This window comes from Carassius auratus, chromosome 38 (genome assembly GCF_003368295.1).
Source record: "Carassius auratus strain Wakin chromosome 38, ASM336829v1, whole genome shotgun sequence".
Taxonomy (NCBI): domain Eukaryota; kingdom Metazoa; phylum Chordata; class Actinopteri; order Cypriniformes; family Cyprinidae; genus Carassius; species Carassius auratus.
This window is the reverse complement of record NC_039280.1, coordinates 19,191,381-19,205,547: the sequence shown is the minus strand read 5'-3', so window position 1 is coordinate 19,205,547 and position 14,167 is coordinate 19,191,381. Positions and strand designations below refer to the sequence as shown.

At 35.9% G+C, this 14,167-nt stretch overlaps 2 protein-coding genes across 4 annotated transcripts; both read left to right on the top strand.

Annotated features, from left to right (window-relative positions):
• The first annotated feature begins 261 nt into the window (after window positions 1-261).
• On the top strand, window positions 262-2,483 carry mxtx1 (mix-type homeobox gene 1). Its single transcript, XM_026224969.1, has 3 exons — window positions 262-389; window positions 667-851; window positions 1,446-2,483. Exons 1-3 carry the CDS (start codon window positions 368-370, stop codon window positions 2,211-2,213), a joined length of 975 nt encoding a protein of 324 aa, XP_026080754.1. The 5' UTR covers window positions 262-367; the 3' UTR covers window positions 2,214-2,483.
• A 2,559-nt stretch (window positions 2,484-5,042) lies between these two features.
• tspan14 (tetraspanin 14) lies at window positions 5,043-13,873 on the top strand. Of its 3 annotated transcripts, none has more exons than XM_026224580.1 (9): window positions 5,043-5,159; window positions 6,918-7,004; window positions 7,831-7,881; window positions 8,202-8,348; window positions 8,593-8,763; window positions 9,516-9,641; window positions 10,248-10,301; window positions 10,782-10,895; window positions 12,077-13,873. In XM_026224580.1, exons 2-9 carry the CDS (start codon window positions 6,924-6,926, stop codon window positions 12,143-12,145), a joined length of 813 nt encoding a protein of 270 aa, XP_026080365.1. In that variant the 5' UTR covers window positions 5,043-5,159; window positions 6,918-6,923; the 3' UTR covers window positions 12,146-13,873. The 3 variants fall into 3 exon arrangements, with proteins under 3 accessions (XP_026080365.1, XP_026080366.1, XP_026080367.1); XM_026224581.1 differs by lacking the exon at window positions 5,043-5,159 and adding an exon at window positions 5,594-5,741; XM_026224582.1 differs by lacking the exon at window positions 5,043-5,159 and adding an exon at window positions 5,748-5,949.
• The last annotated feature ends 294 nt before the right edge of the window (window positions 13,874-14,167 follow it).

The following is a 14,167-nucleotide window of genomic DNA, read 5'->3' as shown; positions in this document are numbered from 1 at the left end:
TACACTGTAAAATATGATATGATGATTTGATATGAAACGATGAGTGATGTGATGGCAACTCATGTTAAATTTAAACATAAATAAAAATAAAAATATTTACTTATTTTTCTTTCTTTTTTTTATCAAAGATGTGTTTAATGTCTTGGGCTGGCCTTCAAAGAGATTCCCTCATGTCATTCGTATTTCATACATAATAAGTACTTCTGAATGGGGGAGGTGGGGGTGAAAGGGGGGTCATGGTATAGGACTAGAGGGGACAGGTATAAAAGAGAGCTGAAGGGGTCAGAAATCATATCCCTGAGGAGCATCAAACACACCAGACCTTCACTGGCAGCCTGAGAATCCTATAAGCCCTTTGGCCTCCAGGATGTGGAAAGACAACATTACTGGTAAGCATTACTGAATGGTGATCATTTCGATGGATTTAATATGCAAGATCTCATTGTTTTTCCAAGCTTCTCCATCTCAAACCAAACATCAGGCACTGTTGCAGTTTTTCTGCTGCATATATTATTATTCTGAAGAAGTATTCCTAGTTACACTGAACTGGTGTTGCGTTTCTAATATATATTAAGTTTGTGCAGTTTAGTTTCTACTTACTGAAGTATGAGAAATAATGATGACACTATGATTAGCTTCACACTTATTTTTTATTCCCTTTTTCAGATGCATCTGTTAAAATATCTGGAAGCGGTACTGCAGGAAGAAGTGCAAGTCGCAGAAAGAGGACAAGTTTCTCAAAGGAACATGTTGAGCTTCTTCGAGCCACGTTTGAGACAGACCCTTACCCAGGAATCAGCCTCAGAGAGAGTCTCTCCCAAACTACTGGCCTGCCAGAGTCTCGCATACAGGTGGGTTACGCCATGAATAAAAACACACTCAATTTACAAGACTTTTTGAAGATTGTTTTAGCTACTTTTATGCATATAACGAAAGTCAGTGGGGTTTAAAACAACGTTGGATGTTTAGCTTTTATTATATGAAGGAGTGTTCCACAGAGGGAAAAAAATTAATTCAGGTTTGACAGTAATTTTTAACTATGTACATAAGGAAACAACAGCCTTTTCTCTGTTTGTATCTCTTATGCATTTACAAAATCAGCAGATACACATAAAAGAGGTGACGTGATATGCTAATAAGGCCTTATGTGAAAACATACTGTTTGCTGTCACTGATACCGCTATCAATATCTGAGATGACGTAAGCGTTTTTGTGTTTATCTGTTGTTTAGTTTAGAAACCGTACAGTCTGTAAACAATAGACATACCAGGCAGAGATAAAAACCTGACTATGCCACCATAGCTGGATGTCATCTCACATTGATTAACTTGAATCTTTAGACAGGGAAGCTCTTATCTGTATGCACTAGATGGTTGAGTCTAATCTATCAACTGTATTCTTATGAGTCTGACTCTTTATATTGATGTGTCCTCCGCTCACAATAGGTATGGTTCCAGAACAGGAGAGCTCGTACGTTGAAATGCAAGGGAGGAAAGAAGCCGCTGTGGCAGTCCCAATCACCGTTTAGTGCAATGCAGAGTTCACCAGTTCAGCTACACTCTTCTAACAGCAACAACAGTGAGTCAGGTGCAGGTTCTGGGCCTTTATGCACTCCACCACCAGCGTACCCCAGCCATATTAAGCAAGAAATGGAAAGGGATGGAGTTTTTGGATGTGACACTCAATCTTCCATGTCGTTTGGTGATGATTCCGGCTACTGCACCCCTTCATACAGACACCATCATCAGGCCAGAGCCATGAACACCCACTGCACTAGCAGTCCTCTGCTAAGCCCAGAGCATCAGATGCCTCCAAACTGGGCTGCGAGGTATGACAGGAGGTCACCTGTGGGCTCCATGTGGAGTTCATATCATCTTGATGCCTATGGCTGCAATCCCAGCCCCGTCCAAGGCTTTTTTTATTCTCCATCTGAAAAACACAACAGTCTTCAGCCGCTGACCCCTGTTACCCCAGACTCGGGCTGCTGGGAGGGTGGTGTGGAGGACACTCCTCCAGCTTCCAGCTCTTTCTATGTAGACAACCCAGAGGTTCAGATGATGGAGAGTCAACAGGAAAGCAGGATTCACCACGGGCCTCTGCCTGAGCTGCCGGCCTTGTCCCTGCAGGAGATCCTGGGAGAGCTGCAAGGAGACTGGTGGCAGGGTGAAGGACTAAACAGTCACTTGTCTGAGGACAACCATGTGTACGGCTGAATTTTGCTGTGTACAATCTATTTATGACTATTTATTCAATGTATTTATTGACTAAGGACATGGATGAACAATTATGTCTTATTTATCTGATCTGAAAGTAACAACATGAGAGATTTCAGATGTTTTCAGACTAAATTGATCTTGCTATTTATTTAATAATCATTGTAAAAGTATGATTATGCAGCTACATGTATATATTGTTTACAGACATCTTTGCTGACTTCATTTAATCGCTGCACTTGCATTTAAATAAAGATGTTTTTCCTTTCATGTTTCATGTCGTTTCATGAGTTGTATGCAATTGTTCTGCATATGTTGCTATTGTAATTTCTATCTTTTTTAAACTTTAAATGACCTCAGTGCATTCAATGAAAACATTGATAATCATCAAACTCGATTCTGAGTAATGTTGCACAACTCAAAGTTTCTGTCATCCATGAGGTGAATAATTTCTGCTCGATACGAACACTTTTCTGTTCTGAATCAAACGTATATACTACCATTGATAGTGTATACACATACATTTTATACAAAATACACTAATGGTGATATTGTGAAATACATATTATTTGTTTTCATTTTTACAGTTTTTATTTGAATATACAATGTATTCCTGTGATGGCATATAGCTGAGAATTTGCAGCAGTTATTATTCCATTCGTCAGTATCACACGATCCTTCAGAAATCATTTTAACATGCTGGTATTCTGCTCAAGAAACAATAGTTCTGCTTGATATATTTCTGGAAACTGTTACATTTATCTCTCAAGATTTTTTTTAATTAGAAATTGTTTATAACATCATAAATGCCTTTACTGTTACTTTTAATTTATTTAATGTTTTAATTTCAGACTAAAGCGGACTGACACTCAGGCTCAACTATCAAAGTGGGTGTGTTTGATTAACGAGGGGTGAAATGTATGGGCCTGTCATCCATTAAAAATGTGAGATATTAGTCTCTTTAGGCAGACTCTTCGCAGCCGTTGATAGTCAATACTTAAATCAGAAAGTGAGTTCAAGTAACATACAAAGACAAGTAGTTTTCTCCACTTTTATTTGGTTTCAGATTTGAGACAATATTTTTTTTATTTACATTTTTTTTCTAAACAGTAATTCTGTATTACTTTTAAAATACTTTTTATTTGTCAATTTAATTGTATGTTCAAAATACCCCCCCCCCCAAAAAAAATAAGCCCCTAAGATAGACAAATAACTTAGTACAAATGCATTCAAAAGATACATAATAAACTAATACATATTGATCTTTTATCAATAGTTCTGATAGTCTACATCTGGCTGCGTTACATTGATTTTACATTATAAATGTTTTATTTGTATGTGTGTTTTTAGAAAGAGTAATGTAACAGGAAAAGGATATAAGTGATTTGCATAAAGTGAGCAAGTCCTGCTTGCAGCTCTTTGATCAACCACCAGGGGCGATTGGTATGAAGAAGGGTGGAAATAGCATTAATTGGGTTTTGTGCTGTAGTATAAAGACTTGCATGATTAAGATATATGAACTGTACATTTGGATTGTTATTGCACAAATGCAAAACCTCTGGGGTTAGAAAAAACAACACCAGAATGAACCCAACAACAATATAAGGTCACATGGTGCACACAGCGATCTCTATGGTTTCACATCTGGATTGCAGGAGTATGAACAAGGGCTTTTGATGTGGTTTCGCAATTCCCTGGAAACTGAAATATGTCTCTGTTATCTGCTGGAGATGTCTCCACACTCTTTTTCCATCTACAGTCCTTGTACACCTGCCAACAGCACTTTCTCTCCCCATAGGTTTTCTCTACTCCCTTCTTTAAAAACATTCCTGTCTATCTCAGAATCAAATAATTCATGTTGCAACCAGCTGAAAGCCAGGTGGAGCATTTGGACAGTAGAAATATTCAGCAAAAGCATGGTCAACAAACCAGAAACTTCACGTCCCCACTCCTTACACAATATGGTTGTAATTTACACGGTTTAGATGGTAGGGAGTAGTTTGCACTATTGCACATTCTCAATTTTAAAAAAGTGTGTGTTTGTGTACATATTTACAGAACAAAAACTGTAAGGTGTAGTCTACTGCATTAAAGATATGAGGATCTGTTTTTTCTTCCGTCATGTGTTCTGTGATCCCAGTTTTGTTTCTATTGTGTCTCAGTGATTGGTTTTCCTACTGCAGGATGTGTGATTTCTGGGATGTTTGTCTTTTTTTCAACATTTCCATTCAAACAACACTTCAGAACAATAAACAAGAAGGAGGAAATTGTTCCTGTGGATTTTCTTTTCCTCTTGGAGAAACTCCATTTGATGTGTCTCATACTGCTTCAAGTACAGTTACAGCAAGGAAAGATGTGTGTGTTATAGAAAGAGATAAAAAGTGATAAAGAGAGAGTAGGAGGAGCAGTAGCAAATAATGTTATGTCTTTTCCTATTTATACATCCTAATTTATAGCACAGCAGCTGATGTGGCCGGATTAACCTGAATTGCATGCATAAACTTGTTATATATTTATAGAAGATATTACATTTATTATTATTATTATTAGCTACTATTAGGCCTATTAATATTATTATTACTATAAGCATATTATTAATGTAGTGGTTGTTTCTGTAATTTGTTTTGTTTAAACAGATTAAAATCTAAATATAGTAATGAAATAAAAAATTGATTCACAGCTTGTCTTCAGTACTTATTATTGAGAAAAGTCATTCAGTACTTATTATTGAGAAAAGCGATCCCCCAGAGAATAATTCTGAAAAAAGAGAGTTGTATTTTGAAGCGAATGATCAGGTTGCACCGGGTGTGTGCTTCCCCGATGCTTTCACATTCACACTCCAAGTCTTTCAAATTCATGTATGGTGGGTGGTGTCTTAAGAGTTTTTTTCAAACTGTAGGCTAAGTAGCCTACTAGGCGGAGGTATTGTGTGACATAAACAAAGAGGTAAGACTTTTTTTAGATTGCATATTATAACTGTTTATTTATTTATTTAGATTTCCTAACACGAAATATATGTTTTTTTTTTTTTTTGCGAAAATCGCCAATAGACTACTTTGCTTGGTGAATTCTATTGTCGAGCAGTGCGCTTCACGCAGAGATACGGCGCGCTCGCGCACTCTCCTTCCTCGTAAATATATTGCACCGACTTGTTGTTGTAAAGATTGTATATATCAAAATATTGTATATTTGTAATAAGTCGGTAATTGTGATTAAATTATATGTTTTGACTAGTCGTGAGGTGGTAAAGTTTGTTGGTTAGCCATACTGAGATATCTAGCTGTTGGCATTGTTCTTGCTTTTATCGAATAACATTAATTTATATTATCATAGTACTGACGGTGTTCCCTGCATTAACTTTCTTAAATCTCCTAAATGAGGATATTAAATGTTGCGGAAGACTGGGAGTTGTCTTGGCAGCTGGTTTTTCAAAGTGAACCGACAACTTTGCTAATCAACTAGCCCTTCAGCTAACTAGAGGAAGAAGAAGTGTGGGCAGAGCTTGTGAGCCATCTTGTGTGTTTGTGTGTAAGTTATGTGTACTCTCTTACGATTTTTTAATTACTGGATAGATATATGTCATTGTAAGTTGTCTATGGGGCACTAAAATATTCCGAGGCCATATTTGATGTGATAATAAAAAGAAAACAATCGTACACACGGAATTGTTGCACCAGAATAACAGAACTGAATCATCTTGGGTGCTTGGTTGGCTGCTGATGTTACAGCTTGGCAGGTAATGCAAATATGAATTATTATGATAAAATAACACGCAATCTGGATGTTTAACCAGCTGTTTTTATGCGTAATTTTAGAAAGACTTACTGTTTTTAATATTTTTTTTTTTTTGCGGGACATGCTTACAAAAAACTGAAGAATTTCAATAAACCCATATAGTTCTGTATGCTGCAGGTTAGTTATAGTTTATTTAATAAGCAACGGATTTATTAATGATTGTGTATCACTTTTTTAATCATAAAATGCTATGTTGTGAAATGAATGTAAAAGTACAGTAGTTGTTGTACGTGAAGTAAAGCAGGCGTTCCCAAACATTTTTGGCAGCAGGACCACTTTGACCTGAATGTTTGCTGGTAACTTACTCCCTGAGATTTATATTTTAATAAGTTTATTTTAATAAATGAACAACATATCTTTGGTTGTCTTGTGTCAGTTAATGGTCACATGACATGCATGTAAACATAAAATATTAGCTGTTTTTACACATTTTATTTTTAAATCATTTATATGTTACATTTATACACATTATTTTACATAAATGTATACATTTTTATCGACTACCTGCAGTTCCCTCATGAACAACCAGGGCTACATAAAATTATGTTAACTTTTGCTTGTATGAAAAGTTCATTTTATCTTAAAAACGTGTGTGTGCGTGTGTGTGTAAGTCAGCAAGGAAGGGAGTGTTTGCTTAAAAATCCTTTAACAACTTTTAAGGAAGTTTATTTTTTTTTCTAGAAACGCACACAGGATGTGAACGGCTTGTATTACTGGCATCGACTTGAAATGTGGTGAACTGTTAATTTCGTAATGAAACATGTGAAACCGACTTATCCTTAGGATGTGACGTGATTTGGTTGAGGTGTAACACATTTAGATGCAATTCAACTTCTCTTAGTACCCATTTTAAGTTACAATATGTGATAAAGGTCTACTGGTATCAAGAGTTCTTTCTCTTTGTTACAGAGGAAGATGCACTATTACAGATATAAGAATGCAGAGGTCAGCTGTTGCTACAAATACCTCATGTTCAGCTACAACATTATCTTTTGGGTAAGTTGACGTTTGATATGTTTTTCACTCCAGATCATGTTTAAAATGGCCACCCTTCCTGTCCTAACATTAGATAATGTCTTTTCTGCCACTCTTGCTCAGATGACATGATCTGCAGACCGACCCCACATGTCATGTTTATTTGTTTCTCTTAGTTTCACGCTGTGTGCACAGATGTTTCATACTTTCAGTGTTTTCATTACTGGGTGGGTCATTTCACAGTAAGTGAACACCCACAGCGGATACTTTATGTTTCTAGAGAAACGTCTTCCTGATGACGTTCAGGTTTTCATATTAACGTCAACAGGAAACAGATTAACACTAGCGTTTCGTTGCAGTAGTTTGAGTGTCTTCTGTGGGAAAGCATGGGAGGATTCTGAGATAACCGCATTCTAACTGGTTTTCCTGTTTTCAATACTAAACACGACTCCTGTGAAACAAGCAATGTTATTACTTCACAGCATGTTAGGATTTCATGACCGGTTTTAGATTGGAATTATAAGTCTAACACTTTATTTTCCATACTGTTAAGGCTTTTTATTTTTAGTATGTTCAGAAAAGGTATACACTACTATTCAAAAGTTTGGGGTTTGTTAAGATTTGGTTTGACGGATGTTAATCGAACAGACCTCAAACTATTGAATGGTGGTGTATTTAAACTTGATTATTGCAAACAATGTTGCTTTTGTCTAGTTCCTGTGTTCTATACACTAGTCACATCGGCATCGTCTGCTTTGACCACACACTCAGGTGTTTTGTCTGAACTCGACTTTTCTGATGCAACATTTAATCATTTAATTTCTCCTAAACCTCTTCTGGTTCTCAGCTAGCTGGAACGGCATTCATTGCAATTGGCTTCTGGGCCTGGAGTGAAAAGGTGAGTTGAAACTTGTAAAACTTCATATATCAGTTATCTATTCTAAACTGCATAACTACCACTGTTAAAAGTTTGGGCCAGTGAAATGTAATATTATATTTTACAATATTAAGGCTTTACTGTATTTTTGATCCAATAAATGCAGCCTTGCTCGCTGAGCATAAGAGATTTCATTCCAAAAAACTAAACTTATCAACTTCAAACTTTTGAATGGTAGTCTGCAATTAATCTGCAAAAAGGCTCTGTGAGTTATGTGGCTGTGAATGTGTTTTAGTGGCTCACGAGAAAAACAACCAGTTTGTTCCTTGATTTGCCCACAGGGTGTTTTATCAGATCTGACACAAGTTACACGTCTACATGGTTTTGACCCAGTTTGGGGGGTGCTTGTCGTGGGCACAGTCACTTTCATTTTGGGATTTGCTGGGTGTGTTGGAGCTCTCAGGGAAAACATCTGCCTCCTTAAGTTTGTAAGTACTCATACATTCGATGTGATACTGAAGTCATCACATATGCTGCGGGTCAATTCTAAATAAAGAAGTCTCCTCTCCAAAGGAAATGTTTGCATGCCTTGCAGTGCCAGATCTGTACAAGATAAGAACTCGAAGATGTGTTAATGCAAACAGTTTCCAGACATAAAAATGACCAAATTCTATTATACTGTCAAATTCTGCTTTTTGATTTTTCGCCTTGCTCCTTGACCTTGTCTTGCAGTTCTCTGGAGTCATTGGCTTCATCTTCTTCCTGGAGTTGACGGCTGCGGTGTTGGCGTTTGTGTTCCAGGGCCAAGTTAGGGAGTGGATCAATGATTTCTTCTTGGCCAATGTAAGGGCCTACAGGGACGACATTGACCTGCAGAATCTGATTGACTCTCTCCAGAAACTGGTAAGTCTGAGAGAGTTTAAACGTTCCGGACTATAAGTCGCACTTTTTTTCATAGTTTGGCTGGTCCTGCGACTTATAGTCAGGTGCGACTTATTTATCAAAATTAATTTGACATGAACCAAGAGAAAACATTACCGTCTACAGCCGTGAGAGGCCGCTGGTTATGATGGTAATGTTTTCTCTTGGTTCTAAATAAATGCGACTTATAGTCTGGTGCGACTTGTTTTTTTTCTCATCATGACGTATTTTTGGACTGATGCGACTTATACTAAGGTGCAACTTATAGTCCGAAAAATACGGTAAATAAAATGAATGCTTTCTATTTACTCAACTTGCCAACCACTACATATATATTCTACGTGAAACGTTTTCCATAAAAAAACTGTATGCTTCACTACATGCTTTTTACATGTCTTTTCACAAGTACTTGCTTAAATATTTAATGTTTAATTAACAAATATTATTTAACCTGACCAAAACCATAAAGAGAATGAAAAAGCTTTAGATAGTGGTAGCTAGTAGTGGACACATCGCTTTTAGGTATTCTCAAAGAAATGTTTGACATTTTCCAAAATGTGTATTATTATTATTATTATTATTGGTGTAATTTGGGGATTGTGATGAATCATATGGCTTAATGCTTGTGTAAGTATGGTAAAAGGTGGCCAAAAGAAATGTCTTCACTAATAAATATGCACAATTGTGGCTACATTGTTGCAGGTTCTGACCGTACATGTTTTGTTCCCCCGCAGAATTATTGCTGTGGTGCTAAAGACCCCAACGACTGGAATCTAAATGTGTATTTTAACTGCACAACTGCTAACCCAAGCAGAGAGAGATGTGGAGTGCCCTTTTCCTGCTGCATCAGCGACCCTGCTGTAGGTTCTTCTCTTATTCACAGCAGCCCTCCACAGAATAAAGAGATTTTTTCAGCATGCTGCACTGTTATAAAATACTGTTTAAAAGAACCCATTGTGCTTTAAACCCAAAGGCCAAGTATGTGGAAGACTTCCTCTGCTTGTGCTAGCCTTCTGCTCACTGCATGAATGAAATACTGAAAGGAATAATTCACCCTAGTGGCATTCCAAACCCTCTACAGATGTTCAAAGAATTGTAACTTGTATTTTCAATCAAAAAATTAACTGCCATTATGCTATCAAACAGTCAGTATATTATTACAAATTAATTTATTTTATTTTTTTTGTCTTCCACGGAGCATGGTTTTGTTAACAACATGAGAATGAGGAAGTGATGACAGAACTTCGACAGGATTTTCCTGTGAATCTCTCTTGACATGCTGATAGTTTTTTTTCTTCTGGAAACAATAATAGTTCATATAGACCATAAAACCTTGTCTCTTGTGCACAAGTTATGACTTGTTCTGGTTAGAATTTATAAATGCATGGATTTTTTATTCTCCATAAGAAATCTATTTACGGTGTATATAGGCCTAATTTGAATGAACCTATGACTTTTCTTTACAGGATACAGTGGTGAACACGCAGTGTGGATATGATGTTAGAAAAACTGGCAACCCGGTGAGTACATGTTCAACAGTTGTAGTAGAAAGACCGGTATTTCATTCTTTGCTGTTGTTGGCAAAAGTTCTGCTTCAGTACCTGTTCCTTTCCAAATGTGAAAGATTCAGAGTGCGTTCATGCTTCAGAAAGTGGAATAAATTAAAACACTTGTCAGCTTTTCACTTTTTTGAAATGAAAGTCAAGTTTCCAAGGTTCAGTTTCTCTGATGGCAGCACTAATATCTGTCAGTACGGCAATTGCTTTTTCACCAATGGGGCATGTGTACAGTTGTTTTGTTCTTTCGCTCTGCTCTCATAATCATTCTTATTTGTGCTCTGTTGGTAGTAGGTAAATTGCAATTGGGAGAGCAGAATACCTGGAGAGAATAAACTTGTATATTTTTATGTTGCACAGCAGTATAAAATGCTCTTTCATTAATTGCATAAAATTTTCTGCCACTTATTTTGTGAAACCTTACACACTGTGTTTATTTTTAAGACTCAATGGGGCCAAACCATTTATGTCAAAGGATGCATGATGGCTTTAGAGGAGTGGCTTCCACGCAATCTCTACATTGTGGCTGGAGTCTTCATAGTCATATCATTGCTACAGGTATGGGATGCACTAAAGAAAGAAATACTGCATGGAAAATATTTTACAGCTAGATGTCACTCTCAGCACTTTTATTTTCACAGAGCAACCAAAAGTTTAAAAAAGCTAAACCACTATTCAAATGGTTAAAGCAGGGGTTCTCAATTTTACATTCAAACGTCCGAAATTCTCATCAATGTCAAAAGGTCCAAAATAACTATTACAAAACATAAACATGCTTATAACTTTATATAAGAATTCAGCTTTATATATGCTAATTATCATATTCATGACATCAAGTCGTACTTGTGTTAACTATCTGAACTGTTACATTCAGTACTGCATTTTTATACAACTAAATGCCCTATAAAGCTGAACTCATTTACATACTTTGTTTCTGAAATAGTACTTCAATGTAACCTGCAGTGACTGAATTGTTAAAATCTCGAATTATAACTGTAATACGCTGTTATACAGCAGTAAATTATATTCCCGTTTTTAGATATCTTGCAGCACTAATGTCCATCTGTGTTACAGACTAAGATAGGTTTTTGGAAACGCTGTTTTGTACTCATTCATTAAGTCTGATGTTGTTCGGTTCGTTGAATGTGCTGTTAACTCTGCTGGTTGAGAAAGACAAGTTGTGTCAGGAAAGCGAAACCTCTCGCTCGCGGGGCGAAACCGGTGACATTGTTCTTCTGAATGTAAGCTAAGGTTTATCCAAAATGTTGCTAGTTGCTATACGCTTTGTTTTAAAAAAAAAAAGTTAGTAAAAATTGCAATACTGGTTCTTGCACCCCTGTGTGTGTGTGTGTGTATGCAATGGAAGTCTGAGTGATATACAAGTGCACTTGAAATCTGAAGTGGAAGTGGAGGCGGGTCCGGATTCAGACAGGAGTCTGGACTTTGAGATGGGCTGGGTTAAATTAAATTAAATTAAATTAATGCATTTAGCAGACGCATTAATGCATTCAGGCTATCAATTTTTACCTATCATGTGTTCCCAGGGAATCGAACCCCCAACCTTGATATCGCAATGCTCTACCACTTGAGCTGCAGGAACACTAAAATATTTTAAATCACACTAATTATGATATAAACATTAGAATGAAGTTGTAGGTTCTTGAAAGAAAGTACCTGTCTGTCTTTAAATAGTAGTTTTAAGATATTCTCCATGTAATGTCTTGTGATTTCGCTTCTAGATGGTGGGAATCTTCTTGGCCAGGACGCTGATTGGAGACATTGAAAAAGTCAAATTTAATTATTACTGAGCTCTGACGTAACTTAAAGCGAGCTAAGGGCAATGTATGGAAAAAGATGTGGAACTACTTTTATTTTTCTGCGTCTTTTTTTGTGGAGAAGAGGACTCTGGAACACCTTTTCAGCATTTCTATTGACCACATATTGAATACGTAGCTGCCTAAGCTCACTTGGATAGTGTCACGTGTGCCTTGCCTCTTCAAGTTTACCTCCAACACATTCCCTATTTTTATTTTAAATAATCTTTTTCTAATCTTTTACCATTAACCAAAAATGTGTATTTTTGGGACCACTATTAACCAAGCTGGGTATACATAGTGGCAACATGATGGGACCCTAACCTGTAAACCAACCTGAAATGTAATCGTAAGATGTGCAAGTTTTGATTACTGAAATGTATCTATATGGTCATATTGCGTACATTCCAAAACCTTGTGTACTTGTTTTGGGGAAGTAAATTAGGAATTAGTACAAAAGCACAAACTGGAACAAATTTAAGATGTTTTGAAGAAGCATGTTTATTTTTTCTTAGATAAAAAAACATGCAAAAGAAAAAAGACCCTCTTATAGCAAAAAAAAAAAAAAAACGTGTGTTAGGTGGAGAACAATTTTTATGCAGTTTTAACTGCAGTAAATACATATTTTTACATATATTTTTTCAAAATTTTGGTGAGTTTGTAAGTTAATCTTTCTGCAGACAGAAGTTCTGCATTTAATGTCAACTGCAAAGAGTGCAGAAGAAAAACTTTCAGGATCTGACCAGAAGTACTTGCATGTAAACAGAACATATTGAGAATGCAGCTGGGTAGAAATCGAATGTCAGTGAGTCTAAAAGTGACGTGAGCTGATCCATTTTGTCCTACACAATGGAGCTAAGATGCATCAGTATGTATTCTTTATTTTACAGTACGCAAGCTTTTTTGGTCATTCTGTTAACTGGACCTGTGCAAAACTTTGAATCACTTAAGTTTGATGGTAGTCACCATATGGCTCATACTGATGTCAACATTGCCTTGAGATACCAACATTTACCTCCTTTTTTCTACTCTTACTTGGTGACTTTATACAAAAATGCAGATTGTGCCTTTTCTCTGGCATTGAAGATTTCATAAAATGTGTTGTATACCATGTTTAAGCTGGATAGAATCATACCCCATGCTTGGCCTCTTTTATGGGTGTTCAAAGAATATTTACTTGTGTTTTCAGTTGAAAGTATAACTGACTTTACAGCACAAACTAATTCAAATACGTAACATTAACTATATTACCATATTCACGCTTGAATTAGCCAAAACACAATATGAATTTGTAAATAAATGCAAACATCTGACTGTCTTCACTCTTTCTAAAGCCCAAAGATTTATCTTTTTGAAGTTCTATCGTAGTATACTCCTATAATATTACCTCTGAAATTCTCATTAATGCAAAAAGAAAATTATATAAAAAAAGAAGAAAGCATTTAGTTAATCTTTTTAATTCCGAGTGCACTATTTTGTCTCTTTTTGGAGTGTCTTGTCTGTGCCACTGTGTATTGTTAAAGCTTGATAGAGTATTTACTAAAATGCAGTACAGTTTCCCTGACCTTGCTGCAAGAGCCTCCTTTTTCATGAAGGGATGTTTTTTTTTTTTTTGGACTTAGATGTTATTTGTTGTTGGATATTTGTTATCTTTGTAAATATTTTCTGGATTCTCTTCAGCATTTTTATATTCAATAAAAAAAAGAAAGAGTTTGAAATTATCAGCCACAGTGTCATTTGTCTTCTAAATTAAATTAGCTGGCTTTGATAATATGAATTATGTTTCAAAATTTTGACATTGCATTTAAAATCCACATCCCATTCACATTTAAATGTAATTAAATTTTTTATATATATAAAACACTTGATCCATTGAATGGTACTATACCTTCTTTTTGAGCACAAATAATAAGTGAAAATTCAATATATATATATATATATATATATATATATATATATATATATATATATATATATATATATATATATATATAAAAACCCAATTCCAAAAAAAGT

Excerpts from the sequence above, each read along its gene's own strand:
- mxtx1 (XM_026224969.1), top strand. The coding sequence starts at position 368 with ATGTGGAAAGACAACATTACTG. Across the intron at positions 390-666 it reads GTGGAAAGACAACATTACTG|ATGCATCTGTTAAAATATCT; the intron begins GTAAGCATTACT and ends TCCCTTTTTCAG. Across the intron at positions 852-1,445 it reads TGCCAGAGTCTCGCATACAG|GTATGGTTCCAGAACAGGAG; the intron begins GTGGGTTACGCC and ends CGCTCACAATAG.
- tspan14 (XM_026224580.1), top strand. The coding sequence starts at position 6,924 with ATGCACTATTACAGATATAAGAATGCAGAGGTCAGCTGTTGCTACAAA. Across the intron at positions 7,005-7,830 it reads GCTACAACATTATCTTTTGG|CTAGCTGGAACGGCATTCAT; the intron begins GTAAGTTGACGT and ends TCTGGTTCTCAG. Across the intron at positions 9,642-10,247 it reads GCTGCATCAGCGACCCTGCT|GATACAGTGGTGAACACGCA; the intron begins GTAGGTTCTTCT and ends TTTTCTTTACAG.